Source organism: Neomonachus schauinslandi, chromosome 11 (genome assembly GCF_002201575.2).
Source record: "Neomonachus schauinslandi chromosome 11, ASM220157v2, whole genome shotgun sequence".
In the NCBI taxonomy this organism is placed as follows: domain Eukaryota; kingdom Metazoa; phylum Chordata; class Mammalia; order Carnivora; family Phocidae; genus Neomonachus; species Neomonachus schauinslandi.
The window spans coordinates 107,305,865-107,333,294 of NC_058413.1; the positions used below are offsets into that span (position 1 = coordinate 107,305,865).

At 44.5% G+C, this 27,430-nt stretch overlaps 2 protein-coding genes across 4 annotated transcripts in view; one reads left to right on the top strand and one right to left on the bottom strand.

Annotated features, from left to right (window-relative positions):
• The first annotated feature begins 2,587 nt into the window (after positions 1 to 2,587).
• MSANTD4 (Myb/SANT DNA binding domain containing 4 with coiled-coils) lies at positions 2,588 to 7,409 on the top strand. 2 transcript variants are annotated; one of them, XM_021696570.2, is made up of 4 exons: positions 2,593 to 2,620; positions 3,331 to 3,429; positions 5,384 to 5,983; positions 6,744 to 7,409. In XM_021696570.2, the coding sequence occupies exons 3-4, from the start codon at positions 5,522 to 5,524 to the stop codon at positions 7,317 to 7,319; spliced, it is 1,038 nt and encodes a 345-aa protein (XP_021552245.1). In that variant the 5' UTR covers positions 2,593 to 2,620; positions 3,331 to 3,429; positions 5,384 to 5,521; the 3' UTR covers positions 7,320 to 7,409. The 2 variants fall into 2 exon arrangements, with proteins under 2 accessions (XP_021552246.1, XP_021552245.1); XM_021696571.2 differs by lacking the exon at positions 3,331 to 3,429 and having other exon boundaries at positions 2,588 to 2,662; positions 6,744 to 7,392.
• Positions 7,410 to 22,246: 14,837 nt separating this feature from the next.
• GRIA4 (glutamate ionotropic receptor AMPA type subunit 4) overlaps positions 22,247 to 27,430 on the bottom strand; it is a 367,043-nt gene continuing 361,859 nt past the window's right edge. For both annotated transcript variants that reach the window (XM_021696567.1, XM_021696568.1), the window contains exons 15-16: positions 26,493 to 26,627; positions 22,247 to 22,411 (exon numbers count right to left, since the gene is read on the bottom strand). In XM_021696567.1, coding sequence (XP_021552242.1) covers positions 22,247 to 22,411; positions 26,493 to 26,627 — 300 coding nt within the window. The remainder of the gene's footprint in view (positions 22,412 to 26,492; positions 26,628 to 27,430) is intronic.

Genomic DNA, 27,430 nt, shown 5'->3' on the forward strand with positions numbered 1-27,430 from the left:
TGGAACACTACATCTAAAACTAATGATGTAATGTATGGGGATTAACATAACAATAAAAAATTTTAAAAAATAAAAAAAAATTAAAAAAAAGAATATATTTTCCTTAACCCAATTATGCAAAATTTTATCATTTAACTTTTAATCAATATGAAAATTGTCAGTGAGGCACTGTACATTTTTAAACTAAATCTCTGAAATCCTGTGTATATTTTACTCTTACAGTACATCTCAATTCAGATTCTAATTTATCAGAAATACCCTATCTGTATGTACGCGTGTATGTATGTATTTAAGTAAGCAAGTAAGCAAGCTCTATACCCAATGTGGGGCTTGAACCCCTGACCCCAGGATCAAGAGTCACATGCTCTACCAACTTAAGCCAGCCAGGCGCTCCTATTCCATCTGTAATTAGATTTCAAAAAATTTACAGTTGAAAAAGTAGATTCACATAACTCAAGTTATCCAAACATACTTTGAAGTTATCCAGTCACTGAATTGTTTTTAAATTAAAATTAATTAAAATTAAATAGAACTAAAATTCAGTTATTCAGTTCTACTGGCCACATTTGTGGCTAGTGGCTACAACAGTTGAACACCTCATTTCTAGAATAAGCGTGTAAGAACCTCAGGGTCAAATCTCTAGCCTGAAATTAGTATTAACAAAAACCAAATCAGTAAACAGACTATCAGGTTCGTAATGGGCTACTAATATTAGGCATTTTGGATTACCCTCCATCTCTCCCTTGTTGGTCCACATCCAGTCACACAAGTCATAGCTGAGAAAAAATAGTGAGGCTATCTGGAAAGGTCTTGCAATCAGCAAAGAGATTGAGGTTTAACTGCAGGAACCTTCAAGAGTTCATTTGAAAGCAGAAGGTTCTTAATACTTACTGCCACGTTCTAGGTGTTAGCCCGGATAATGGAGTCGATAAAGGGATTCAAGCGCTGGATGCACTCTGAAAGGGAACAGAGTGTCTGGTTATAACTGGGACGGATAGTTCTCTTCCCTTCTCACCGCACTCACCCCAGAAACATCCACCATGCACAAAAAGCCAAAATTATAAAATCTAAGTTCTCATAACTTTCAAAAAAACATGTTTTTGTTCTTTTATGCAAAAGTCTAGGCATGCTTCTTACAGACTCACCAGTGAAAATCTGAAAGATTAAACTGATCATCACATTTCAAAGAGCCTATTTCATAAGGTCTTCCTATTTTATGGAAGACAGGTCCTCCAGGAATATTCATCCGGAATATTCCATTATGTATTCACCAAATCTCTTCTGAGTGCCTATTATATTCTAGGCACCGCACTAGGCCCAGAAAGGACAACGGTGAACAAGACAGACCCACCCACAGGGCCCGTGTGACGAGGGCTGTGGGAGGCAAGGGGCCCACGGTGATGGGAGCACGCTGGAGTGGGGCCGCAGCAGGATTTAACAAGTACAAACACGGGAAGCCACGTACTGCCTTGGACAACCTTAGGCCACAAACTGTTACGTATGTGAACTTGAGATGGAACCGAGCATCCGTTTATGGGGCAAGCCCACGTTAGAGAGACCGCTGGGAAGGAGCGGCCGGGGAACGGAGAGAAAGAGGGGCTTCCTTCAGGAAGAACTGCTAACCCGGATCCCGAGCCTGGCAGGGAAGCGGCAGGCAGGAGCCCTGCTAGGTGGAAGCGCTGCCATGTGCAAACGAAGTCCCAAGGCCACCGTCCCGGCTGGGGACTGAAAGCAGAGAGCTGGCGGAAGGAAGGCGGGAAGGAGGGAGGGCGAGGCGGGCGTGTGGATGGAAGACGAAGCCGGAGGGGGAAGCAGCCGCGACTCTTGCCAGAGGGTCTGCGCTTGGCATCGGGCGTGCGGCTGCGCCCAAGGACGCCAAGCCGCGCGCCCTGGCGACAGCGGTTCGGAGGGACCGCAGACAGACCCGCAGCGACACCAGAACCGGGGCCGGCACCGAGAGCTGGGCCGAGGGGGAGGAAGGCACAGAGTGCGGAGACAACGACCACATGGCCAACAGGTCCAGTGGTTTCGGAGTCAGGTGTGACAAGGACCAGACGAGGTGTAAGGGAATCAGCGGTGTGCGGCCGAGGCCAAACTAAGCCGCACCTGCTGGAGCGGAAGGCGAGGGCGAGCTCGAAGGCCCCTGGGGCAACGCCAAGTCGTCCCCCTCCTCTCCGCCCTTTTAACAGGTGAGCGTCAAGGACCGGGTAGAGTTTGGAGGCGGGGCGGCCAGGGCCCCAATCAGGCGGAGCAGCGCCGCAGGCTGATCGCTAGAAGCCAATCGGCTTCTAGAGCCCACTTGACTGACAGAGCCGCACGCCAACGCCTGAGCGCAGAGCGGGAGGCCGCGAATCGCAAGGGGGCGGAATTCCAGGGCACTAACCCGGAACCGGTTGGGGACTCGATTCCCATTGTGAGGCCAGACCTGGGGCGGGCCCTCAGCCAGAATGGCAATACCACCCGGGCCAATGGATGAGCCGTCTCGGACGAGTGGCAGCCGCATTAGCCAATGGGCGGCGGCAAGGGGGCGGGCGAAGTTAGTGGGCGGGGAATCAATGAGGCATCTTTTTTTCCTAGCCCCCTTAGAGGCGATCGGGCGGAGGTGCCGCCGGGGTCGCAGGTGAGCGAGTGTGTCCCGGAGGAGGCGGCAGCTCCGCGGACGGTGGGTGCCCTCGCAGCGGGGAAGGTCCCGGCGGGGGTCAGCGGCAGGTGGCGGTCCCCCCGCGGCCGGCTTTGGCCCTGGATCTGCGTCGTAGCGGGGCCTCGACGCTCCTAGAAGTACCAGCCCGTCCGGGGCGGGTGGGGGGCTGTGGCCGCCGAATCCGGGCTGCGGAAGTTTCCCGCGCACCCAGTCGGGACTCTGCTTTAATCTCCAGAAAGAAGACTTTCCTTCCAGGTCTCCGCATCTGCCAGCAGGTGCGGCCGCTGCGCTGTGGCCGAGGCGGGCGGGCGCCGCCTCCCCCTGGCTGGCCTCCCGGGAGCTCGGTCTCCCCGGGTCTTCCCTGCGGCCCTTAACGGGCGGTCCCAAAGAAAGCGGCGCGGCCGGGGGTCAGGCGTCTGTCACTCTGATAACAGGTGGCCCCTAAGTAAACTTCACTTAGTCACCTACCGCAAGTTTCAGAGAAGAGCATCCTGTTCGGCCGGGAAGTGAATAAGAATATGTGGGCGCGAGGAGGAGGGGGACTTGGGGGAGTTTGGATATTTTGTGATGCTTTCTTTTTCTGAACAGCCTAACGAATTGACAAAAAAAAAAAAAATTATTTTTTTTTTTGGAGGGGACCCATTATTGACGGCCTGATTTTCCTCCGACCTCTTTGTCTCATCACACAGTATTTAGGAACTTCATTCTCAAGTGTTAGTCCTTGAAAAAAACAATTGCCCACAGTTAATAATGTGCCTTTGGTGCTACATCATCTTCACAAGGATTATGTAAGTGAACTACTTATACCTATTTCCAGCCTGGAAAGAATGACTGTCCGCTGGGATTTCAGGAAAATGGCAGTTGTCTCTGTTGGGGCATGCAAGATCTACGGATTTTTAGATTACGGATTTTACGAATTCCCCTCTGTAAAGACAGGGAACACAACCGATAGAAACGGGGTAGTATTTGACATCTAAAATGGCATTTTTTCATGTTATGTGAGGTGTTCTATCCCCAGCACCGGGAATATGTGCCGGGCACATAGTAGGAGCTCAATAAATATTTAAGTTATTGGGTAATGGATGACAGAAACCCAAGCTGTGTTACATAAGCATCAAAATATAAAGGAAAGAACAGGAAGAAAAAAAAAAGATCCTGGAAACATAGCTTAGCTTCTATCCGTGCAAACATAGCTACCAAATTTCAACTCAAGGTGCACTGATTTGGGTACTTTCTTACATTAATCAGAAGATGTCAAAGGTTTTCACATAATTATGCCGAAACTGTCTGGAAATCTAAGATACATGTACACAGGAGTAATGTGCTAAGCCATATCCATCCTCTAATATAATGTGGTATAGTTTATGCAGCCTCATCTACTGGTAAATATTTTGGCAAATATTTGTATTTTTATCATGCTTTTACCTTAAAAATATGGTAGCACTTTTGAAATGGTTCAAGAAGCTATTGAAATGCTCTGAAACATTCTGTATCTTGGAAACAAAAAGCCATGAATACATTGTATTTAATATGATACGGAATTTGATACTATTTTCGCTCTCTGTTCTATTTTTAAGGACATCTAACCTGATTCCTTACTAAAAATATGTCTTTGATAACCTACTTACTTATTATGGTGGCAACAGAGCCTTTTTACTTAAAATTTTCTTTTCACAATGTTTTGTAACTTACTAGGTTCTTACGTTTTTTGGCATAGTCAAAGGGTGGGTAGTTTAAAGGCTTCACTTAATTTCACAAACTGATTCTTGCCTATGTTATCTTGGGCTGCCTTTTTCTTTTAATCATATGCTTTGCCCATTGAGGTTTCAGTTTTGGTAGCTTACCTTCCTTGAGTTACTTCGTGTCATTTTCTATCTTTTCCCATCCCCCAATCGCCTTATTTTAAGTTGTATTTGTACCTCCTGTTTGTTAGGCATATTGTTATGTATTGAGGATATGGCCCTTGGAACAAGTGGGCTCCATCTTACAGATCCCGCTAGTGCTGAAGCAGATGATTGAGGAAGGCAAAAGCCAAGTTTTCACTTCAGTAATTCTCTGAAGTGAGCTAGGACATAGGTACTAAGAGGAAACATATTTGGCTGGTGTAACAATATATAAGTTAGTTTGCATCAGTCCTTTTTTATAAGTATATGAAAATAGGTAGAAAATAAATATTTTATATAAATATATAAAAGATATATGTTATATATATAAATAAAAAAGATACATAAAAATATATTTAAAAGTTTGGGAATCTAGTACCTAAGTATTCAGTGGCCTCTAGAGGAAAGCTGACTACTTGCCCAGCCCATTGGTCATTTAAATTACATAAGGAACGGTAGGCCAGAGTACTAATTAAATGTGATCCTTTAAAATTACAAGTGTTCTAGAACGTTCACTCATCTGAGTTGGGATCGAATGCGAAGTCACGGCGTTCATTTTTGCTAGGTGCCCAATTCCCGGGCAGAGGGACCCGTGTGCACAGAGGCTCCAAACAGGGGAGGAGGGTGACAATGGGTGCCGGGAAGCCGGCCAGCACAGTGGGAGGAGAGAGAATGGTCTGGGAGTGGAGAAGCAGGGGGTGGCCCAGGGTGACAAGTGGGGGTCAGGTGCCAGGGCAGCCGCCCAGGTGAGGGGAGGCGGTGGGAGCCAGAGTAGAGGTGTGTGCTTGTCCTGCAATCCTGTGCGTGGCTCACGGGGTGGACGCTGCAGGCTGATGGCGTTTGGCTTCTTTCCCTCTAGGAATCCTCCAGCCTGCCTGTGCTACTAGATGAGCGGAAAACTCTGATGTGACAAAGTGCCCACAGGGGTTGCCCTTGATTCTTGTGCTTTGTAGCATTTCCCAACTTTTCACATCTTCTCTGCGTTTAAGTTGGGAAAATGAAGCAGTTGAAAAGGAAAAGGAAAAGCAATTTTAGTGTTCAAGAAACTCAGACCCTTTTGAAAGAAATTACAAAACGGAAAGAAGTCATTTTTTCCAAGCAGCTCAACACCACGATCAACGTGATGAAGCGGATGGCCTGGGAGGAGATCGCACAGTGTGTGAACGCCGTTGGGGAGGGCGAGCAGAGGACAGGGACGGAGGTGAAGAGGAGGTACCTGGACTGGCGGGCGCTCATGAAGAGGAAGAGGATGAAGGCGAACATTAAGCTGGTTGGCTCGGGGTTTCCGCTTCCCACGTCCGACCTAGACGACTCTCTCACCGAAGAGATCGATGAAAAGATTGGATTCCGCAATGATACGAATTTCGATTGGCAGAACGTGGCGGATTTCCGGGATGCAGGTGGATCCTTAACTGAGGTCAAAGTGGAAGAGGAAGAAAGAGATCCCCAGAGCCCCGAAGTAAGTAGTAGCCTGTGAGTCCTCTTTCCTGTTTTACTCCTTCAGTTCTGATGTGGAAGTTCGTGATGGTCCAGGAACAGTAAAGTTCCCAGTTGTCAAGCTCACATACAAGTAGTACCCAGCAAAGTCATTCCATTTTGTTTTCTCTTCATGTCATTAATCTCTCTTTGAACCTAAATATGCTTCTCTTAATGATATACACAGTTGACCCTTGAACAACATGGCGGCGGGGGGGCAGGGGCGCTGACTCCCCCAATCAGAAAGCCGTGTGTAAGTTTGGACTACCCCAGAACTTAACTACCAGTAGCCTGCTGTTGACCCGAAGCCTTATCAATAACATTAACAGCCGATGACCAGGTATTCTGTATGTTATATATATATATCTTACATATTGTATTCTTAAAGTAAGCCATAGAAAAGAAAATATTAAGAAAATCGTAAGAGAGAATACCTTTCCAGTACTGTACTGTGTTTAGCGAAGAAGTTTATGAGTAAAAACGTTTTACTTATATATATATATATATATATATATATAAAACATATATCTTTTATATATTTATATAAAAATACATATTTTCTACATGTTGTCCAAGGGTCAACTGTATTAGTGACACCAGGTAATTCCTTATAAATATTTTTTCAAAACTCAAAAGAAATGGTTTTCTTTGCTCAAGTGATACAGAAACTTTTAAGGACACGTTTAGACAGAGTAGCAACTGTGAAGTAGAAATAAAGACTGAGAGTTGCCTTTTCCTTTTAGTTTGAGATTGAGGAGGAAGAAGAAATGTTGTCCTCCGTCATACCGGATTCCAGGAGGGAAAACGAACTTCCTGACTTCCCCCACATCGATGAGTTTTTTACTCTGAACTCAACACCGTCGAGGTCGGCCTACGATGAGCCCCATTTGCTGGTGAACATAGAGAAACAGAAGCTGGAGCTGGAGAAACGGCGCCTGGACATCGAGGCGGAGCGGCTGCAGGTGGAGAAGGAGCGGCTGCAGGTGGAGAAGGAGCGGCTGCGGCACCTGGATCTGGAGCACGAACGGCTGCAGCTGGAGAAGGAGCGGCTGCAGATCGAACGCGAGAAGCTCAGGCTCCAGATCGTCAGCTCCGAGAAGCCGTCTCTGGAAAACGAACTCGGCCAAGGAGAAAAGGCCATGCTTCAGCCACAGGACATAGAAGCAGAGAAGTTAAAACTTGAGAGAGAACGCTTACAACTGGAAAAAGATAGGCTGCAGTTTTTGAAATTTGAGTCGGAGAAGCTGCAGATTGAAAAGGAACGCTTGCAAGTAGAGAAGGAGAGACTTCGAATTCAGAAGGAGGGACACTTGCAGTGATGGAGCTCGGTCCCCGTTGAGCCAATGTGTGAAACCATAGATTTTTCTCTGTATCCAGTACTATAAAAATGGTTGCAAGATGAGCTCTGGGTTTTTTCCTGTTTAATGTCCATGTTTTCAATAGGAAAGAGATAGTTAAGAGTGGGTTACTATATACTTAAGTAGCATATTCCATACAAACGACGTGCCCTAGCGTAAATGGTGTAGCAGAATCTGTTGTGCTGTTCTCTTTGAATTAGGAAAATTACATAGGTCTCGTTTCATCTGTGCACGCAGAGTTGACACGTCTACATAAAATTCTAGCTCAAACTTCTAGCTCGGTGGTTCTCAACAGGGCGGTGATTTTGACCCCTGGACGACCTTTGGCAACATCTGGAGACCTTTTTGGTTGTCAGAACGGGGCGTGGGCAGGTTGCTACTGGCGTGGAGTGGGTAGGGGCCAGCAGGCCTAGCCGTGTCCTGCCGTGCACGGCCAGCTCCCCACCCCCAGATCATCCCACACAGCGCAGCAGTGCAGCTGAGGTGGAGAAGCCCTTTCCTGGCCTGACTGTGCGCCTCCAGAGCTTTGGTTTATAGTTTCAGAGTATTAAAACCTCAGATATTTAAATGGGTAGTTACTTAAGTGGCCAAAGCCTTTAACTATGTAACATTAGTGTGTAGTATTTTGAACATAGGGAGTGGTGAAGATTGTAGGTATTTTATCCACGTGTTTCCGTCTATAACCTGAGACTCTGAAAACAATGCAGGGAATATCAGAAATTGTCCAAGATGGGTCACTTTGAAAAGCAGTTCATTCCTCCCGCTGTTGATGCTTCCGAAGCCACACACGCTGCGTAGGGTTTAGTTCTCTTTTTTCTTTGAATTCATGGTCTTAGTTTCGGTAGAAGAATTGTTATTTCAACCAGATGTACCGAAATCTTAATGTAAGTGAAGGTTGAAGCTAGTAAAAATGGTACCAATATAGAAATGGTACTTGTAGTCCATGAGCTTGAAATCAACCAGTGTTTACTTTTTAAATAAATCTTAGCAGCTATGTGGGCGTGGGGGAGGGGAAGGGGGAGAATGTCCTCTGTGTCTGGTGGTGGTGATGGAGAAGATGATAGTAGCTGTGTGTGAATGGATTAGGGACGCGCTTATCACACTGTCTGACCTAATCTGTAGTATTGATTATTATTCCTGGGTCTGAGGCTCAGAGGAGGAACACTGAGTGAAAGTCTGTGATGTATTTTGTCTCTACCCCTCCCTGAGGACCAAAGTTTGTATCTTCGGCCCCTGTGGTATCTGTTCTGAGTCCGAGGGCTTGCTTTTAACCTGGTGGCTCCCCGTCAGTCCCCCACAGATGCTGTTCCCACAATCCAGGTGGTCCCAATGCACACTAACCTTGAGAATCGCTGCACGAGATCACTTTGTATTTTCTGATTTCCAGGGCTGACAGTGTAGCTTTAATCCATCCTCCTGTTGACAGAAAAATGACCTGGATTCTGCGTTTGTTCCTTGTTAATTTAAGAATGTCTTGACACCATACGTGATATTTGAGTAGGGACCTCTAAGGAGAAAATATACTTCTGCTTCGTTACCTTGACTTTGAAATAGTGTTATTTTTCTATAACCGAAATAAATGCTTCTACCGTAGAAATAGCATTTGCCTATACTAACTATCTGAAAGCTTACCGTTTGCAGTGGTCATCAGCACTGCGGGGCCTGAGGTTTTTAAGCCGGAACGAGAGCCTCCCCAGTGAGCGCTCCCGTGTGTGGCAGGCCCTGTGCGGCGCTCTTCCCACATGATCTCAGTCGCTCTCCCAAACCACTCTTGGGCTAGGGCCTCACGTTGTCCCTGCTTTTGCAAGAAAGGAAGGAGTGCCTCATCCACTCAGTGACATTCCTGAAGAAGGCTATGCCAGAACTGACCCTAAGGAGGGGCAGCGGAAGCCTGCAGGTACTGCCAGCGGGGCGTGGGCGTTGCTGGGCCCGGACTTCGAGCGCGAAGCCCTTCCATGCGCCCCGCGATGGCATCTCCTCGTCCGTAAAGGGGACACCTCAGCACCTGCGCTGCCTGTGTTCCCAGTTTGCTTTAAATAAAACGGTATCTAAACTCTAAAATGCTGCTTCAGTGCAGGGGGCTGCCGTGTTTAGATTTAAGATGAGTCGGTTGTAAGTCCCTAGAAGCAGGCATGAGGACAGCCATACTCTTTTTCGGTGGGGCACTCAAGTTCCTGGAAGAGACTGTTGTTGTTTTTATTCTCCTTCAGCAGCTTCTTGCCCTGCGGGGCCTTGGCGTTCTTCTCCCTCCCCCAGGTGTGCGTGGATTGGGCTGCTTCCCCATGCTAGAAAACCCGACTGGTGGGTTTCTGAAGGGCAGGCGCACTTGGAACGAGCCCCCCCCCGCCCCGGGCTTAGCTACGGCCCTGTCCCCACACACCGCAGCTCGGGGGCTCCTGTTGCTGGTGGTTTTAGAGGAAATGAGGCTGAGCTCCTTCGGGCGGCTCCTCCGGTCTGCAGGTCGGCCAGGGGGTTCGGCTTCTGCCGGGTGGGGTGACTTGGCTGGCGCGAGGCGACTCTGCTCTCCATATTCGATCCTCTAACAAAACAGCTTAGGCTTGATTTTGTGGGGACGGCAGGAATTCAAAACGGAAGAGCAGAGATGCTCCAGGTGTCCTGAGGCCAAGGCCCAGCACGGGCACTTCATGTCCGCCGCACGGCCTCTGCCAAAACAAATCACAGGACCAGACCAGAGTCGAGAGCGGAGGATGGAGTCCACTCTCCACAGAAGGAGCCCTGATGTGGTTCTGCAAAAGAGGGGGATACGGGGAGGAGTGAGGAATTGTGGCCATTTTTATCGTCAGCTCCATCTCCATGCGGGTTTCCTGGGGATGCTCCTGACGCCAGCGGTCTTGCTGGCTTAGCATATGTCCTGGACCGAAGTACCCTGGTGTGGAAATTCAGTTCTACGCTCATCCTGCTCATAGGATGCCCTTTTGTAAAGATGCTGAGTTAGAAGAAGGAAGGGCCCATAAATTTGCAGTAAAAGAAAAGTATTCTCTCAGGCTTTTTCTTGCAGATTAAACAGTCTTTGTAACTTGAGAATTCTTGCTTCTCTTCTCTCATTTTCTACCTCATTTGTCCATTTTATACTGCTTTGCTTCTCCCCTCTTTTCATTCCTCTACCTCTTCATGCGTCGTCACTTCTATCCTGAATAGAAAATCAGATCCTAGTGCTCTGAGAGTATTTTATTTTAAATTAATAGCTACCTTTTCCTATCTTTCTGACCTTCACTATGTTTTGTTTGTTTCAAACTCAAACATTTTTCCCTGGGTCGCTCTGCATGTGCTCAAACATTCTCCCTCCCCAAAAGTAAATTTTTAAAATTATGTGACTTAATTTGTCAAGGCTTTCTAGTCGCTGTTCTCTGACCACAAGCTGTACCTTCTACAGCTCCCAGAATACTAACCGCCTGTTTGCTTTTCCAATCTGTAACTTCTTTCCGATGTATGTGCTCCTTTATACACATACCCACCAGGTGCGGTTTTAGGCAGTGCCTTCATTAAAACCCAGAGGAGAACGGTCAAATGTATCACTTTGAAGTGTACATATCAGAAACGGTTTAGCATACGTACAGCTAGAAGACAACCAAAGAAGACCTATCTTGCGGGGGGGAATGCTAAATTGGTTGAAGTCTCGAGAGATTAATTTACCACCATCCAGAGGGGCATCGCAACCCTGCTGTTTGAACTGAGATCAGTGAGACAGGAGAAAAAATGATGATTACACCGTTTGAATTTTGATAAAGAAGTTCTGAGAAGAACTTTCTCAATGAATTTCTTCAGGAAACACCTTTTTTTTTTTTTTTTTTTTTACCATTTATTTTTCTGATGTGACCCATTCACCTTTAAAAAAAAAAAATGAGTAAGTTGAAATATAAAGTCCATCTGCCGCCTCCAACCTCCCGGGTCGTCCTTAGTGTGGTACCATTTGCTGTCAATTCCAGAGCTTCCTGCGTCTTTCTTCCTTTCTAATCTTCCCTGCACGACAATTCCAGAATAGATTTCCCCAAGCACTGCTTTCATTGCGTCCTGAGAATTAGCAGGACGTGAAGTCATGGAAGACGAGGGTTCTGGAAAGACCCCAGGTCTGGTCTCAGCGCTACTTTATCAGCTGGGGCGTGGCAGGCCGACAGTGTGTCTGAGCCTCATTCTTCTTATTATGTTAATCAGCTTAAAGCTAGAAATCAGCTCAAAGATTTTAGAAATTTGTCTTCCCTCTCACGAGTTCCCCCCATTCCTTCTGAGTCAAGTGTAATGTCCTCAAATGTTCTTTGCCCTGGTTAAGATGTTCTCCTACCCACATCACTAAAATATGCTTGTCAAGCTGCTCTCCAAATACCTCATGCATTTCCTCCCCCTTTACCTTCGATCATGTTGCTTTCCCCCTTGACCTTTTCATTTTCTATCCCAGAGTGACCATCAGCAGAGCAAAGCTTTTTCAGATCCAGGGACTTTGTCATTTCCATCGCTCTCTACCATAATTTTAAAATAACCAAAACTAATTTCACTGAATAAAATTAGAATATTTTATTATATAAAAAAGTAGTATCTTCATGTCTTCCAAAGTCTCCCTGAAGTCCTTTTGAGTTAAAATGTTAAAACGTCAGTCCGCCCAGCTTATGACCCCTCCACCGCCTGTCTGAGAAGTGCTCCCTAACCACAGAGCAGGCACTGGTGGCCAAGTGTGTCCAGGGACTTTGTTCCTTGGGCCGCATTGTACACACGCACGCTAGGAGTAGACTTGGCTTGGCCTTGCGGTCTCTGAGCTGACGCTACCATTTGGAGGATTCTCTTTCCCATTGAAGATGACCTCTGTCCTGACCCAGAGCTCATGTTGCTTTTGATGGTTCTGCAAACGAACAGGTTGATAAAGATTTTCATTCTGATGTACTTACTGTGTAGATGCCCTAAACATCCTCCACTTCATCCCAAGCGCGCGGCTAAAACGTTAGCACATTTGATGTGGGCCAAGACGTGAGAGACTGCTTTAGTAAAAAAGGACTGCGTAGGGTAACCAAAATGGAACTGGTAATATTGGTAACATCTGGGACAGATATCCACTTGTTAAAATACACATAATAAATTGTGTATTCTGTTTTTCTAAATACCCCCAAGTGGGTAAAGTTACTGCCCTGATACAGCTAAGCTAGTCTGTACTGAAAAGAAGGGGACTCTGGGCTCTTTTACTGTTGTGATCCAAGTACTGGACCAGGAATGTGAAAAATTTTAATTTTTTAATCTTCCTGGGTTTACTGATTATTTTTTTCCAGAAATCACTGTATCTCTCATCTTCACAGTCCAAGGAGGGTTAACTTGACGTCACACTGTAGGAATATCGATGAGGGGCTGAAGCCTATCCACATATCCCATTCTCCTGCGACAGTGGTCGGTTCAAATTCAGGCACATACCCATTCAGAGCCAATGTGTTTGTTGGACCTTCTGTGAAAGATAAGCTTCCATGCTTCCTATTGACATCTTAGCTTCCCAATAAAGATGAGCTGTCTGGACAGGTTTTAGAGCTGTTTTGGCTACATGGAGGGTGCAGTTGGGAAGTCTCTTATGGAGCCTATCAGGGAAGGCTGATAGCGTGAATTTGAGTCCTTGAGGATGTTATTTGAACCGCTCGATCAAACCTCACCTGTTACTGGAGATGATTCTGTATTTTCAGCCTCACAAATCAATGAATTTCTCCCTGTTCTGCATTTTCTTAGATTCTGTGATTTGTCCATTGGGCCTCCCTTCATCACAAGGTCAATTACATGAATCATATCTTCTGATTGTCTGTTTTCTTCATGCTCTGGCATTTGTCACCGATCTGGGGAGAGACTGTTCCTCCCAGGACTAGCCGGTTCTTAGGGGTTGTGCAGGCCTGGAGGATGCCTTTCACATGCAAACCAGCCGATGCCTAGACCCCCCAGGACCCCCTTTATCAAACTCACACAGGCCAAGCTAATATTCCCGCCTACCTGAAATCAACCCAGTGTCAGGTACCAGGCAGCTAGAGACAGCCCCTACAGCGTAGACCCTGCGCCATATTCAGTCTGGCCAATCCTAAACTGTTGCCCTGCCCTGCCTCACCTTTCCCACAGAAACTCCCCCAGGAGCTCCGGCCTTGGCTTTCTTGCTGCTTTCCCTGCAGCCCTGTGTGGTGTGGCGTCAAATGTCATTACTAAAAGCCTCTCGGTGTCATTGGCCACAGTCGGGCCTCGATAAATTAAATCCTGGGTTTAATTTTAGAACACCCCCCACCATCACCTTGTCGGGGGGGTTAAGTCGTTTGAGTTGGAGTTTCTAGGACTTAAAACTGAAAGAGTACGGACTTATGTAGCCAAATAGAGAAAAAAGTAGGTCAACCCAGGGGTCTTCGCATCCCATAACCGTCCATGCCCTTCTTTTTTATTAGGCTGCTGTCTGTTCTTCTCTACCCTGCTTCTCTCCTTTATTCTGTCCCCCTCTCTCTTTCCCTCCCTCCCTCCATTCAGTATTTAAGTCTTCTGCGGGCATACATGTTACATGACCGCGCGAGACAGTTCCTTCCCTGCGTGGCTGACAGCGAACGCATCTGGCGGAGACACACGATCTGACAGAACACGGACAGGACTTAATGGGGTCTGAGAACGGAGGACCACCTTTTCCTGAGCGCGGGTCAAGAGAGGCTTCAAAGAGGGAGTGACCCCTGAGAGGAGTCCTGGGTCGATTTTGTCACCCAAGTCACAAACAGAAGAGAGAAGAGTTTTCCATCAGAAGGCACTCCTTGGACAGACTCAGAAACAGCGTGGTCGTGCTTGGTGTGGGCAAGAGACTTTCTCTGGCTGGTGCTGGAGCCCAGGACATGGCACTCCCTTGGTGCCCCAAAACTTTCAGGAATTGACACATGATATTTTAATGTGATATTTTTTAAAAATAAAAATTAATGCAAAAATGCTTGATAAGCAAGATATCAAAATTTGAAAATTAAAAAAAATGAATATATTGAAATTCAAAAATGGCACCATGCAAAAGGTGTTTCAGTAAGCTGAAGTTCATTACAAATTATTTAAGATCTGTCCTTAGCCAAGAAAAATTGTCAAAAACGTCAGTTCTCTCAATTGAAAAGAAGTAGATTTTGAAAGTATTATTGGGGAGTCTGCTTCCCTTAAACCAAGAAAGTAAAAAAAGATAATTTTGTTTTAATACAAAGTAATTAAACGTAAATGAATACTTTGGGTTTTAATACATCTATTTTTGAAATTTTCAATCACCTTAATATTCTGCAATAAAGCTAACCATTAAACATAAAAAAAAATGTATAAAGGGACATATTTTTTTTCTTTAACCTTGAGGTCTTAGATGGTTTGGCATGCAACTCTAGATCTTATCTTTAAATTTTTGATACATTTTCCAAAAATCTTGATGTTTAAAATATTTAAAATGTTATTTACCTTGATTATTGACTTTTCAGCTCCCCCTTAAATTTCACTCTTGCAGCAAATGCCTCATTGACCTCATTGGCCCTGGAAGAGAAATTCGATTCCTTTAAAGAAATAACTTATTCTTAATGTTCAACCCCATTATAAATGCTTTTTGAATGAGTAAATGGTTTAAAATGGTAATGGTTCACTGAGACTGCCCACTGTGGTCTAGAAATATAACCAACTGTGTTAGAAAAACTCGGTAGTGTTCCTTCTATGTGTCTCTCTACTCACATAGAACCCTTCTGACGCATCTGGTTACCAAATGTGTGGGTTCTTTCCCCACATCTAGCAATTCTCCATGGCACCCAACGCTGAGCCAACCGTGTCAGGTCCCACAGGTTAAGGGCGGATGCCCACGAAGCTGCTCCCACCCCACTTCGGACACCCACAGCGAGGAGGTCCCCAGCTACCCACCCCCTCCGTCGGTTTGGGCGACAAATCAGAGGTTCCCATGAACTTCTCCTCCTTGGATTCCATTCCTTGCTAAGCTGCTCACAGAAATCAGGACGAGCACGTACTTACATTTATTGGTTTATTAAAAGCTATGATACAGTTTACAGATGAACAGCCGGAGAAGGATGCCTGGAGCCCGGTCGGGGAGGGTCCCGGGTCCCGGGTGCAGGAGCTCCTGTCCCTCCCGGAAGGTGGTTGTGTTCCCTGACCGAGGAGCTCTCGGAACCCCTTACTTCTGGGATCTTCCTCAATGTAGTCCTATCCAGCCGCCCCTGCACAGCTGTATCCCAGTGGACGCCCCGCTCCCCGCTCCCCGCTCCACGCTTCTCTGCCTCCCGGGGCGGCAGGTGTGACTGCTTCCTGAGCACCAGGCCCGTGCCGCCAGCCAGCAAGCTAGCATTCTCCTGGGTGGAATTCAGCAGCCGTCAGAGGCAGGCACGTTTCCCTTCACCTCACAGCCCGCAGGGTGAGACTTTCCCAATATTCCGTCCTCCCATCGCCTCAAGCAAAACTGTAGTCTGTCTTGGGTGAGAAATTCCTGCAGAGGTAGAGGATGTGTGCTTCAGCCCCTTCTCCAGAAGCAAGGTTGTCTTCATGCCACGGAGACGAAAAGATTTGCTGGCCCTGCTCAGGACCCTGCGACTTTTGATTTGTAGAAGAGAGAGGTCTGGAAGTGAGGCAGGGCATTTCGAGTGTGTCCGCAGCCCCCAACCCTGCAGGTGCTGTCCGCCTCATGCCCACCTGCTCTATCCATCAAGGGGATCTCTGTCCGGTCTTCCGCTCTTCCCTAACCCCCTTCTTCTAAACGCTCAGTTGAGGACCATGAAAAAAGCCTTACAAGTGAGTTCAGATTCTCTTGGTCCAGTGTCCTCAGCTATTTCCACCTGCATCATAGCCACACTTGGCCCTTAAGAATCTTAATATTTCAGCTCGGTTCTTGCCCACAATGTCACGGTCACTATGCACCACCTCCTCTCTCCTGAAGACGGGAAACTATTTGTGTATCCCATTTCTCCTTGAAGGCACGTGTCCTTCTGTGGAATTCAGTTTACTTGAGCAGCTTTCTGAGTCACACGAGAGAAGTTATAACTGTGTAGATTATTTGGCTTCTGAGAAAATAACTTTTTTTTCCTCCCTTCAGCTTTCTATTTCCTAGGCAGAAGCAGAAGCCCAAGCCTCAGAGATGAATTAAGTGTAGTTTTGTTTACAGGGCTCCCACTGAGCTCTGGGGCTGTGACAAGCAATCTATAAACATTCATTTTTGACCTCACAGAAACTTCAAATGCTAGGTATTCTTGTTCCCATTCTACATATGAGACAACAGGCTTCTTCCGGAGACCAAAGAGTAAGCGCCAGAAAAGGGATTTGCATCTCGCTTTGTCTGGGTCTACAGCTCAAACTGTGTTCTCTGTACTCCTCATTGCTCTCTATGTCACCGGTGAGTCTGGAGAGATCAAGTGGAGACATTTCTAAAAATAATCGTGAAACAGTGGTCTAAGTCCACGTGGAGGTAAGCACAAGCCATAGGGAAGCAAAAAGTGATCTCCAAGCTTAGGGAATCAGGGCTGTGTACCCGAGATGATGTCTATAACACTTCTTGATGGACGAGTGGGTATTAGACATAAAGAAACAGGGGAGGGCGCCTGGGTGGCTCAGTTGGTTGAGCGACTGCCTTCGGCTCAGGTCATGATCCTGGAGTCCCGGAATCGAGTCCCGCATCGGGCTCCCTGCTCGGCGGGGAGTCTACTTCTCCCTCTGACCCTCCTCCCTCTCGTGCTCTCTGTCTCTCATTCTCTCTGTCTCAAATAAATAAATAAAAAATAAAATCTTAAAAAAAAAAGAAACAGGGGAGATATTCCACATTTTGTGCCCAGATTCTTTTAACTCTTCTTGTATTTATTTTCCACATTGTGCTTCCCTAAGGTAGAAATCAGTGCTTGGTTTCCACGTCTCCCTCGCTGCTAGATCCCAGGCCACCGAGCACCACGAGCTAGATACTCCTTCCTGAGGTTTGATGTGAAAGAGGCTGTGCGTGGAGCCTGTTTCCTGGGAAGGAAATAGAGCATTCGGGGGGGGGGGGGACACCCCATGCTCAGAGACGGTACAAACAGAAGTTCCTTGCTCAGTGTCCTTGCTTCTTACATACGTGCCCACTGTAAGCTGGACGTGGCCTGGGGGCAGGTCAGTGACGTGATTTTGGTATTGTTCTTGCCTGCTTTGCCTTCCGCCAGATGCTCTGTCCTTCCCAGAGATTCTGTGAACTGTCCAGTGCGCTCTGTCGGTTATAGCTTGGACCACCGTCTGAGGCAGGGGCATTGCAGGGAGAGGTAATAATCAGCAAACTTAGAAGGGGATGAAGGTGAAACGCTTGGAAAACTAGCTGTGAGCAGTAATTAGGTGTCATTGGAGTGGAAAGTGAGAGAAACTACTGGAAATACTGACAGTTTGTATCCACTGCTAAATATTTAGGAACTTTAGAAGTGTTGGTCCAATGAAAAGACACGGAGGAGGAAGTCATGATAATCTATTTGAGTAGGCTCATGTTGCGTTCAGGATTCCAGGATTCCAAACCTCCTAAGTCACCCCCTCACGGGCGCCATGACTTAGGCATTATAATTTAATAGCATATTTATTTATGTATGTATCGTAGGGTCCTCTCACACCTACCATCTTCTCCAGATCCAGAAAAAATTGAACAAGACTTTGCTCTCTGCCATGTGGAAGGACAAGTCTCAATCTAAATTTCTGCCCATTTCTGTGGGAAGGAGACGTGTTATTAGGGTTATTTCTGGCCTAGCATCAACCCAAATATGGGACTTAGAATTTTCTCCTTGACTCCCTTTAATCCGACCACAAATACCAGCCTGGGGCTCGTAGGAAAATTTGTAAGCAGGTCGTGGGAAGAGGACTTTATCAGGCATTCATTACATACCACACAGTGGAAAACCATTTGTCCAACAGCCCCGTTCTCCTGAGCTCTTTGGGCCACCAGGGTCGCACTACTGGACTTTTGCCACAAGCTTTCTGCTTTCTTAACGTCTCCTTTGCCTTATCTTTTATTTTCCCTCATCCCCTGCCCGCCCACCACTCCCTCCAAAGACAATAAAATCAAAGCAACATAAATAAACAGGTTATTCTATTTCATGGGAAATGATTTAGCTTCCTGTTTTTTTTTTTTTTGAGGTACAATTTCCAAATTTCATCTTTCGCTCTTTCTAATGGATCAACATCTTTTCATAAAGAAGCACAGTCCTCTTCTGACAAGACTCCTGGTGCTGGCTGTTAGGAACTCTGTAAGCACGGCCCCTGCCACACGTGCGTGGGCTCCGACAAATGCTAAGCACGCTAGCCTGGCGCGCCGTCTGACATTAAAAGCTGCTTACGAACGTGCTTGAGAAGGTGCACTTTTCATGCAGCCTCATGCTAAGAAGACAAATGAATCCGCACCATTCCAGTTCGTCTCTTCAGAAACTCCCCCGATGTCACTTTCATTTAGTGCTTATTTCTAGCTGCCCTTCATTGGTGTTGCAAATTGGGATATTCTGTTTTCTGGGGAAATTAGTAGAGCATGTTTTTTTCACGGATACTGACGTAGTAACTGAAGTTGTGTTTATGCATTGACAAATATGTATTTTATACCTACTGTGTGCTATGCCTTGGGGGAATGGATGAATGAGTTGACAGCAGGTGTGGACACCAGGGCGCAGCATGGAGCAAGCCCGAAGCTAGGGCTGGAACGGGGGTGGGGGGCGGTTGGCATTTTTAATTAGTAGCTATTGAATTGACTGTAACAAAGTGGTTCTCCTGAGGGTCCTTTGCAGCCTTCAAATGTGGTCATTGTATACATTTAACCAGCTGATGTAGCTTCAAAAGTGGTTTTGCCTGATACATTCAGGAAATTCTGCACTAGATGGTCATCTTGCTTGCTTGATAATTGAGTTCTTCATGGAACTAAATGTTTTAAATGTTTTTTTAACTTAAACATAAATGTGTTAAAATCACATTACCTAGCTTTATAGCATTTCCTCAGATTGGAGACCAGATAGGGTATCCCTTTGTACTGATGGCAGATTTAACATTTTGGTTTTGGCAGAATTATTCCATGAGAAATACAGAAATTTAACTATATGATACTAATACAGAAAGAAAACAACACAAAAAGAAGAAACTAAACTATGAGAAATATAACTTTTTACCTTCTCATCACTTATCCACTCCGAGAATTAAATGGAAGAGATCTTTAGAAGAATGGGTAAAAACCAAGCCAGAACCCTGGTTTGGGTTATTTAATTACCTTAAGACAATTTCTCTAGCTAAACAAATCATTCCACAGCTAGGTACAATTACACGGAATAACGTCTCCTCCGATCAGAAAATTTGTCAGGTCATCTTGTTTTGTTTTTTAGCCACACTTCTTCCGGGGAGATGGACAGCGTCATGAAATCAGCCATCCTTCGCCTTTTTTTTTTTTTAGTGGGGGGGAGGGGTGGAGGGAGAGGGAGGGAGAGTATCAGACTCCACCCAGCACGGAGCCGCCGTGGGGCTCAATCTCACGACCCTGACGTCGCGACCTGAGCTGAAATCAAGAGTCGGTCGCCCAACCGACTGAGCCACCCGGGCGCCCCCAGCCTTCGTTCCGACCTGCTCTTTACTTAACACACACGCTAGGGACTGTTAATGAGGAAAGATGCTGTCTTTCTGCTTCCACTTAATTAAATTGATTCGATTCAATTCATTCATTCAACAAATATTTATTAAGCACCTACAATACGCCAGGCACTGTGCTGGGTGCTGGGGATACAACTGTGAACGGGAGAGACATCCTGCCCTCAAGGAGCTTACAGTCTGACGTTATACAGACAAGCACACAGGCAAGTACAGTGCGGTACACGGCAGACGCCCTGATGGGGACAAAACACGAAAAGGGCCTCTGACCCGGTCCCGGGGGCAGCGGCGGGCGGGTTGGCGTGGAGACCTTCCTGGGGCAGGTACGGTTCCATCTGGTGCTGAAGGACGAGTCCAAGTTAGTCAGGGAAAGAGACCGGGGAAAGTGACAGCCCAAGAAAGAGGAGATGCCGCGTCCCGTGTGCGGCTGTGGAGGTGTGCGGGCGGGGGAGGCTGGGCCCGGGACGGACGTCACGGGAGGGAGCAGTAGGGACCAGGTCACGGAGGGACTCATTTGCTCAGCTTCAGAGCTTGGGCCTTTTCCTGAGGGGACCGTGCGTGGGTCGTGGGACCTGCGCTTCTAGAGGTGGCTCTTGACTGTAGCGCAGAGATCGCGGGGGGATGGAAATCTCCAGATGGAAGCAAGCAGGTGGGTCCTTCACCTTCTCCAGCTTTATCTTCCGGGATGTGGCCGGACCCCGGCTCGCCCCGAAGGCGCTCCACGGCTTCTCCACCTGTGGAAGCAAAGTCGTCCTTCAAGGCCACACTTCCAAAATCATCCTAACTTGTGCTTTCTGCCAAGATCTCTACGTCGTGTGATGGCTAGCTGTACTCTAGTACTCATTTATTATTTCAAAGGATCCAAACCTTCCTTTGAGCCACGTTAATTTAATCCATACATAACAGAAGGTGGGTTTGGGAAATAAACACGGGTATAATTTTCTTCACCATTTCCAGTTGAAAAAACAAGGACAAATTCTTCTTCTTCTTCTTTTTTTTGTCGACCACAAATTACTATTCGTGCCTTCAAGTGATTTAAACGGAACAAGGGGAATGGGGGCAGGGAGAAACCCAAGAGACACATTATTTTATGCAGCAAAATACAGTCAAGTAAAATTTCAACACGAGATTACAGGTATGTTGCTGTTAATGACAACAGATCGTTCCCCAATTCAAACACGTCATCTGTGACGATTTCACCTGCTCACAAGGCAAACACCTGTAAAAGTGGGTAAGCTTATTATGCAGAAATAAGAGCTATAATATGGCCCATATTTGACTTCTATAATCCCTCCTACATAGTCTTGTAATTTCTCAAATAACTTTTATTAACGATAAAAACAAACTTTAAGCTCTGTAGATATTGTAAGAACGTCCGCAGTTTTATTCTTTTGGTGGGTACAAAAACCACAATTTTGTACACAGAACAAGATTATAAATAAGATTGATACCATGAGTGACCCGTAGTCTCTTTTGATTCTACATTGCAGACTGATGATTTCACGGTAACGCTGTCTTCGTTTCTGTTTGTGTTCCGGTAGTGAGACAAACGCGATCTGGGGACACCGACTATGTGACAGAGCGTAGGTTACTGCAACAAGGAGATGACCGACTTTTATTAAAAAAAAAGTCTCTAAAGTTTATTACAGTGATGGCATATCAATTATTGCAATGTATTTTTCCCTAAGATGGTTAGAAAAAAGAATTGTGTTGTCCTCTACTGAATTTACGTCAGTTAAAAAGCAAGCATGTTTCAGTATTTGTTTTCTCCAAATTAAGTGTAAATACATCCTTTAAATTTTTTCACAGGATTTACATGAGTGTTGATTATTTTCTGACCACAGTTTCGTGCTGTGTTTTCTCGGCTGGAGTCTCCCACGGACCACGTGGGTGTTCTGGAGACGCACGTTAGCATGTTCACTGACTTCTCTAACTAGTTTATCCCTTGCGGTGAAGACAGGCCTTTCTGAGCAAGAACTTCACAGTCTGATGCGCTAACTCGCAAGTCTGATTAGTTTTTAAGTCCACTCGAGTGAAATTTGTTGCTGTTAATACGCCCATCCCAGCTCCCTCCCCACCCTCCCGCTCCCCGAAAAAACCAAAATTGTGAGTTTTCCTGATAGAAAATCTGAGTTTGGGTTTCCGAGCTGAGCTCATGCACGCGTTGCTGCTGCGGAACGGGGAGCATCAAGGACGCACAGCCTGCTCTGGCCAGAGGCCTGGTCCAGGGCACCTGCTCGGCGCGCCCCGGGCCGCGCTCCCGCCGGTCACCAACACAGCTTGATTAAGGCACTCGATTATGTTTTTGGTTTTTATGGTAGGTCCGATGCAATGACAGCCAATCCTGAACTTGGTCTAATTGTAGTTCCCGTGTGTACAGCCTTGGGGCAGTCGGGCGTCAGAACGCGGCCGTTCTCACCTACACTCCCAGTGATGGATAATCTGGCTTTGTTTCTTATGGCTTCAGAAAAGGTCAGCTGGGTGCATGGAAAGGAAACAGAAAGAGTGTGGACTGTTACAATGTTTCTGCTTCTGCGACAAAAGGCGACACAACAAACACCAAGATATCAATAATTAGACATCTGCATTTTTTCCAATATTCCTTTGGTCGTGTGAAAACTGCGCATTATGGGAAAGGGAAGCTCAACTATAGCGAAGAATAAATCGGACGGGAGTTTGTGGTCCTACCTGTTTCAGAACTAATTTGGAAATCGTCACCCTAGGTTTTGTTCGGCAAGTCTGGGCGGGACACAGCCTTCGCCTTGCGGTCCTTTATACCCTGGTACTTCTGGGCCAGCTTAAAATTCTCCTCTAGGTGGACAACGTTTCTAATTGAGCCTCTTGCTCTTGCCAGGAAATGTCTTTACAGCGCGGGCGTTATCCTCAAAACTGTGATGAGTTGTCTAAACAAACTGCGGACTATTCACGACAGATCTTCCGGCCTTCGGAACACAGATCTATCCACAGACACCTTCATTCATTCACACCAGGGGTAGACATGACCCAGAACAGCACAGTTAGTGACGGGCCTACTCTGGAAGCTGACTGATGTTTTCGGAGGCTCTAAGTGTTTCAAGGGGGGTGCACTGAAAGGGAGTATGTTTCAATTCCTCACTGCTGGGGAACCTCCCAGACTGAGATGTTAAGGGGTCAGGTCTCCGAAATCCTCATTAAATTCCTGTTCTCTGTCAGGTTAAGTCAGGAGCAGATAACAGTATTACACAGAAGAGAGACAGGCAGTGTTTTTATGTAAATCTAATTACTGCTGGTTCATTTGCCTTCACATTTTTTTCTAGTAATTGAATTTTAATGTTAACTCGAGGAAAATAAGGCAAACGAGAAACTGCCTAAGTCTGCTATGGCATAGATCATTTATTTCTCGTAACTCAAAATATATCTTAATTCCCTGTGGCGAATTTAGGTTTACCTAATTCTTTAGGAATTCCATCCCTATATTTACTCTGCTCTGGAACTTAAGTATTAGAGTCACGATATATTAAATAATGAAATTAGTGATAGGAGTAGAAAATGGTATAATGTAAAGGTTTAGAGATCAGATACCCTGATAAAGTCAAACTGCTAGTTAATGACTTATCTATGATAAAAACCAACGTCATTATCATAGTTTTTCTTTAGTGAATAGTCTCAAAAAAATTAGAAATCAGGATGCAATCTCTACAGAACTACTCATCACTAAATTAAATGAACCAGAACCAAAGTTTGAATTTGTTTCCTCAGATTCACTTTCAACATTTAATATTAAATAAAATAATTATTTTTTAAAACCTACTGGTTTTGTTTTGTTTTTTTTGTTTTGAAGAAGAAATACAATTAACAAAAGCATTATAGTTTTTGGAAGGGATTTTTTTTCAGAAGGCTCTTGCTATAAAATTTGTGTTTCCTTTCTTTTCTTGATTGCCTTTGCGAAGAAAGGAAAATACCCCAAACAGGAACCATGTGCTCTCAAGTAATCTTTCCTTCTCTGTAGATGAATGCAACTGAGTGTAATAGTTAATAAATCTTTGACAGCTCCTATTTTCTCTTAAAATCTTAGCATTATTATTTCTTATACTTCTATCTCCTGCTTCTTCCTTAAAATATCATTTCTATTCAGCTTTGCTGTGAACCCACTGAGGCTGCTCAAATTCTTATAAATTTACACGTGGTCTGGGTCTGTTTAGATTGTTGAGGCTAAAGGCTAGGACTATACGTGTTCCCGTGAGGGATAATCATTTTTAGAGTAAATATTCTCTATATTGAAGGTTTCAGGTTTTGTTTTTGGCATTCTAGGACAGCATTATTTAGATCATCAAAAATTTGGGTAATTGTGGCCAACAGAGTTTTTGAAAGGAAAAAGCCATCTTGTATGAGAGTACAGTAACAGTTGTCAAGTCTTCTTAGGTGCAAATCATTTCATTTACCCTGAATGCCATTAAGTCTTTTTAAAAGTCATGGACAGGAATGCTTTGTATTTTATTTGAAATTTATTGTCTTAGAAGTTTAACCCCAACTGTAGAGGCAATTCATGTGATACGTTGTAATGCCAGGTTTGGACTCCAAAAACATTATTACATGTGAACTGTATGTACATAACCTGGGAATTTATCTCTCTTTAGCAACTTCCCAGATTTTGGTAATTAACTGGCATCCATGAGTGTTTGTTTCTAGAATTTTCTAATATTCTTTTTCTTTTCTTTGCAACCTTACCCTTGGACCTTGCTGATGATTGGAATGCTTTTGCTTTGCCAAAGAAAAATCATTTTAATGACTTGTAAGAAAAAACAAAAACAAAAAACCAAAAAAAACCCCAAACCAAACCAAAACAAAAAAGCCCCCCTTTTTAAGACCTAAAATTCATTCCAGAATAAAATCCAAATAACTGACTCTGAAAACCTGTCACATATTGTTTTTCTCAGTTTGAGAAAATTTCTCAACTGTATAATTATTAAGATAACAGCATTTGCATAATGGTCAAGAGACCTTGAAAGTTTCCTTGTTTGTTGTTTTGCTATCAGAAGACATGCTCAAAACATTCTGATCTGAGTGAACTGTAGGGTCTTGTTCTTAATTCTTTTACACAAAATTGGGAAAGAGCCATGTGGGGCTTATCTGTGTATAGTTACACTCAGTAATCCATTGATTTCTAGATTATGGATAGAAGCAACTAGATCTTTGTAAAAGGGAATGACTTTTGTTCTTTGTTTTAAGACATTAACCAAGTGTTTCGATAGCTTTTATAACCACAAATAGAAAAAACAAGCGTTATTTACCTGGCATAACCTCAGATATACATCTTATGAAAATTATATTGGGTTTTTGACTCTCGGGTCCATCAAGCACTGAATGTCTCTTGTGGGTTCAAAGCCTCATTTATCATTGTCATCAGAGTGAGCAGCCCATTCAGTTGACTATTATATATAATCTTAGAAAATGGGTCTTAGAGACCTGATTTTAGGAAAAGCAGTAACAAATGCTTTCAGATCTTATTTTAAAACCACTTTCTATCATTCGAGGAATAAAAGTAGTGGACACTTAGATTCTTAAAAAATTATCTCCATTTCCTACATTTCACTGAATATTTACAATGTTTTATTGTGACAGTGGGAGGATATGAGTAAGTGGGGCTGCTCTGGCCTACTTAAAAACAATTGAAATGGAAAAAAAAAAAGGCCGTAATAATTCACTGCAATTTTTATCTTTTCCTGTGTCCCCCTGAAGAACACATGCATTGCTGACATCTTTGATGGGGAAACTACTGTCTTGCCTAAAATGCATATCCACCTTAGTGATACTGTGAAGGTGAAAGTTGAAATTCATCTAAATAAATATGAATTGGAGTTAATATTCTGACAATCACTCCTACCTAAAGGTCTGGCTCAAGGTACTGTCAGATGAGCAAACAGCAGGGTTTGGTTCTTAAAAAAATATAGAATGATGGTTAATGTGAAACAGAATAGGAGCTAAAATTCTCTGAGCCCTTACTATGTGCTTGGAGTTGGTTCTCAGAAAATACATAACCACATCAAAATAGGCAACCGTCTAAGCTTTGATCGCTTGAAATGGTTTTATGCCGATTTTGTGAGTTCTCCTAAAATTGGATTGTTCCAAGTAGATTAGCCTGCTACATGGACAAGGAAACCCAGAACTAATTTCCATTTTCTCCCAAATTTCGAGTAGGATATACTGTTCAGATCATTTTGCAGAGCAATCCTGGGGGTTTGATTTTTGTCTTTCTGACCCTTTCAATGCAGATATCTATTGGCAACATACAGTTTCGAACAGTGCATCCGCAGCCAAAGAAAACCGAACCACTTTGCACTGAAGTTTTTTCAAAAATATAAAAGCTCTAATCAGAAGCAAGCAACGTCACCACTGGACAGACAGGTCACAACACTGCAGTTACAGGATGCATCACCCACTCACTGTAGTAAGCCCTAAGTCCTACCCCTAAATTTTAATACTTTCGGTTCCATATACGTTGTAACCTTCTCTATAGGTTGCTAAATTCTGGGTATTCTGCGAGGAAGTTGGGTTAAAAGTCTGTGCACTCTTTGCCACCTTCATTCTCTTCGCCTCTGCCCTGGACTTGTAACAGAACTCTATCAAAGCCACCAGCATAGCCAAGCCCAAGCCGCCAACCAGAATGTAGAAGACGCCTGCTACGTTGCTCAGGCTCAAGGCGCTCGTCTTGTCCTGGGGGAGATAAAGACATCTCAGTTAACTGCGGAAATGTCACATCCAGAAGGCAAAAGAACACACGAAATCCAAACAGCTAATTAAAGCAAATGCCTAATGCAACCTGAAATTATTTACATGTATAGATAACTGATGGAGGTTTATGGATTTAAGCATAAAGCTTCCAACTCTCAGGAGAAGTGAAATTATGATGATTACCAATAAAACTGTGTGTAATTACATTCAATAAAATTTGTAACATTTTATCATTATTAAATATGCAGCGAAAACCACTATACCCAGCCATATAAAAGCATTTATATATTTACACAGGGTGGCAGAAGTGGGCTTATTATTTAAGTTTGAAAATGGCATATTTAAAACCCAGTTACATGGGAAGGGGATGTCTTTTGGCTTTCCTGCTATTCCATATACTTTCAATGTTTGAAATTTCTCTTGTATAAATCTCACTTCACGTTTCCTACTTAAGGAACTAAGTTTCGTTGGTTTTTTTTTTTTTTTTTTTAGCTAACAGTTTCACATTTTCTTCACTGTTGCTTTACCAAATATATGTAAACAATGTGCTAGGGTACACATTATTTTTTCTTTCGGTCATAGGTGTATGGGAGATCTTCCAGAAAGTGTCACTTTTACATATTATATACTATTTAGGAATAATTATGTATGCATCACATTTAGGTAACTTTTTAAAAATAACTTAAAAATATACAAATTACCATGGTTAATTGAGACATAAATTCTTTTCATATGGACAAATTTATGATTATTTTTACTGATTTAAAAATAAGATTCCATTCCCA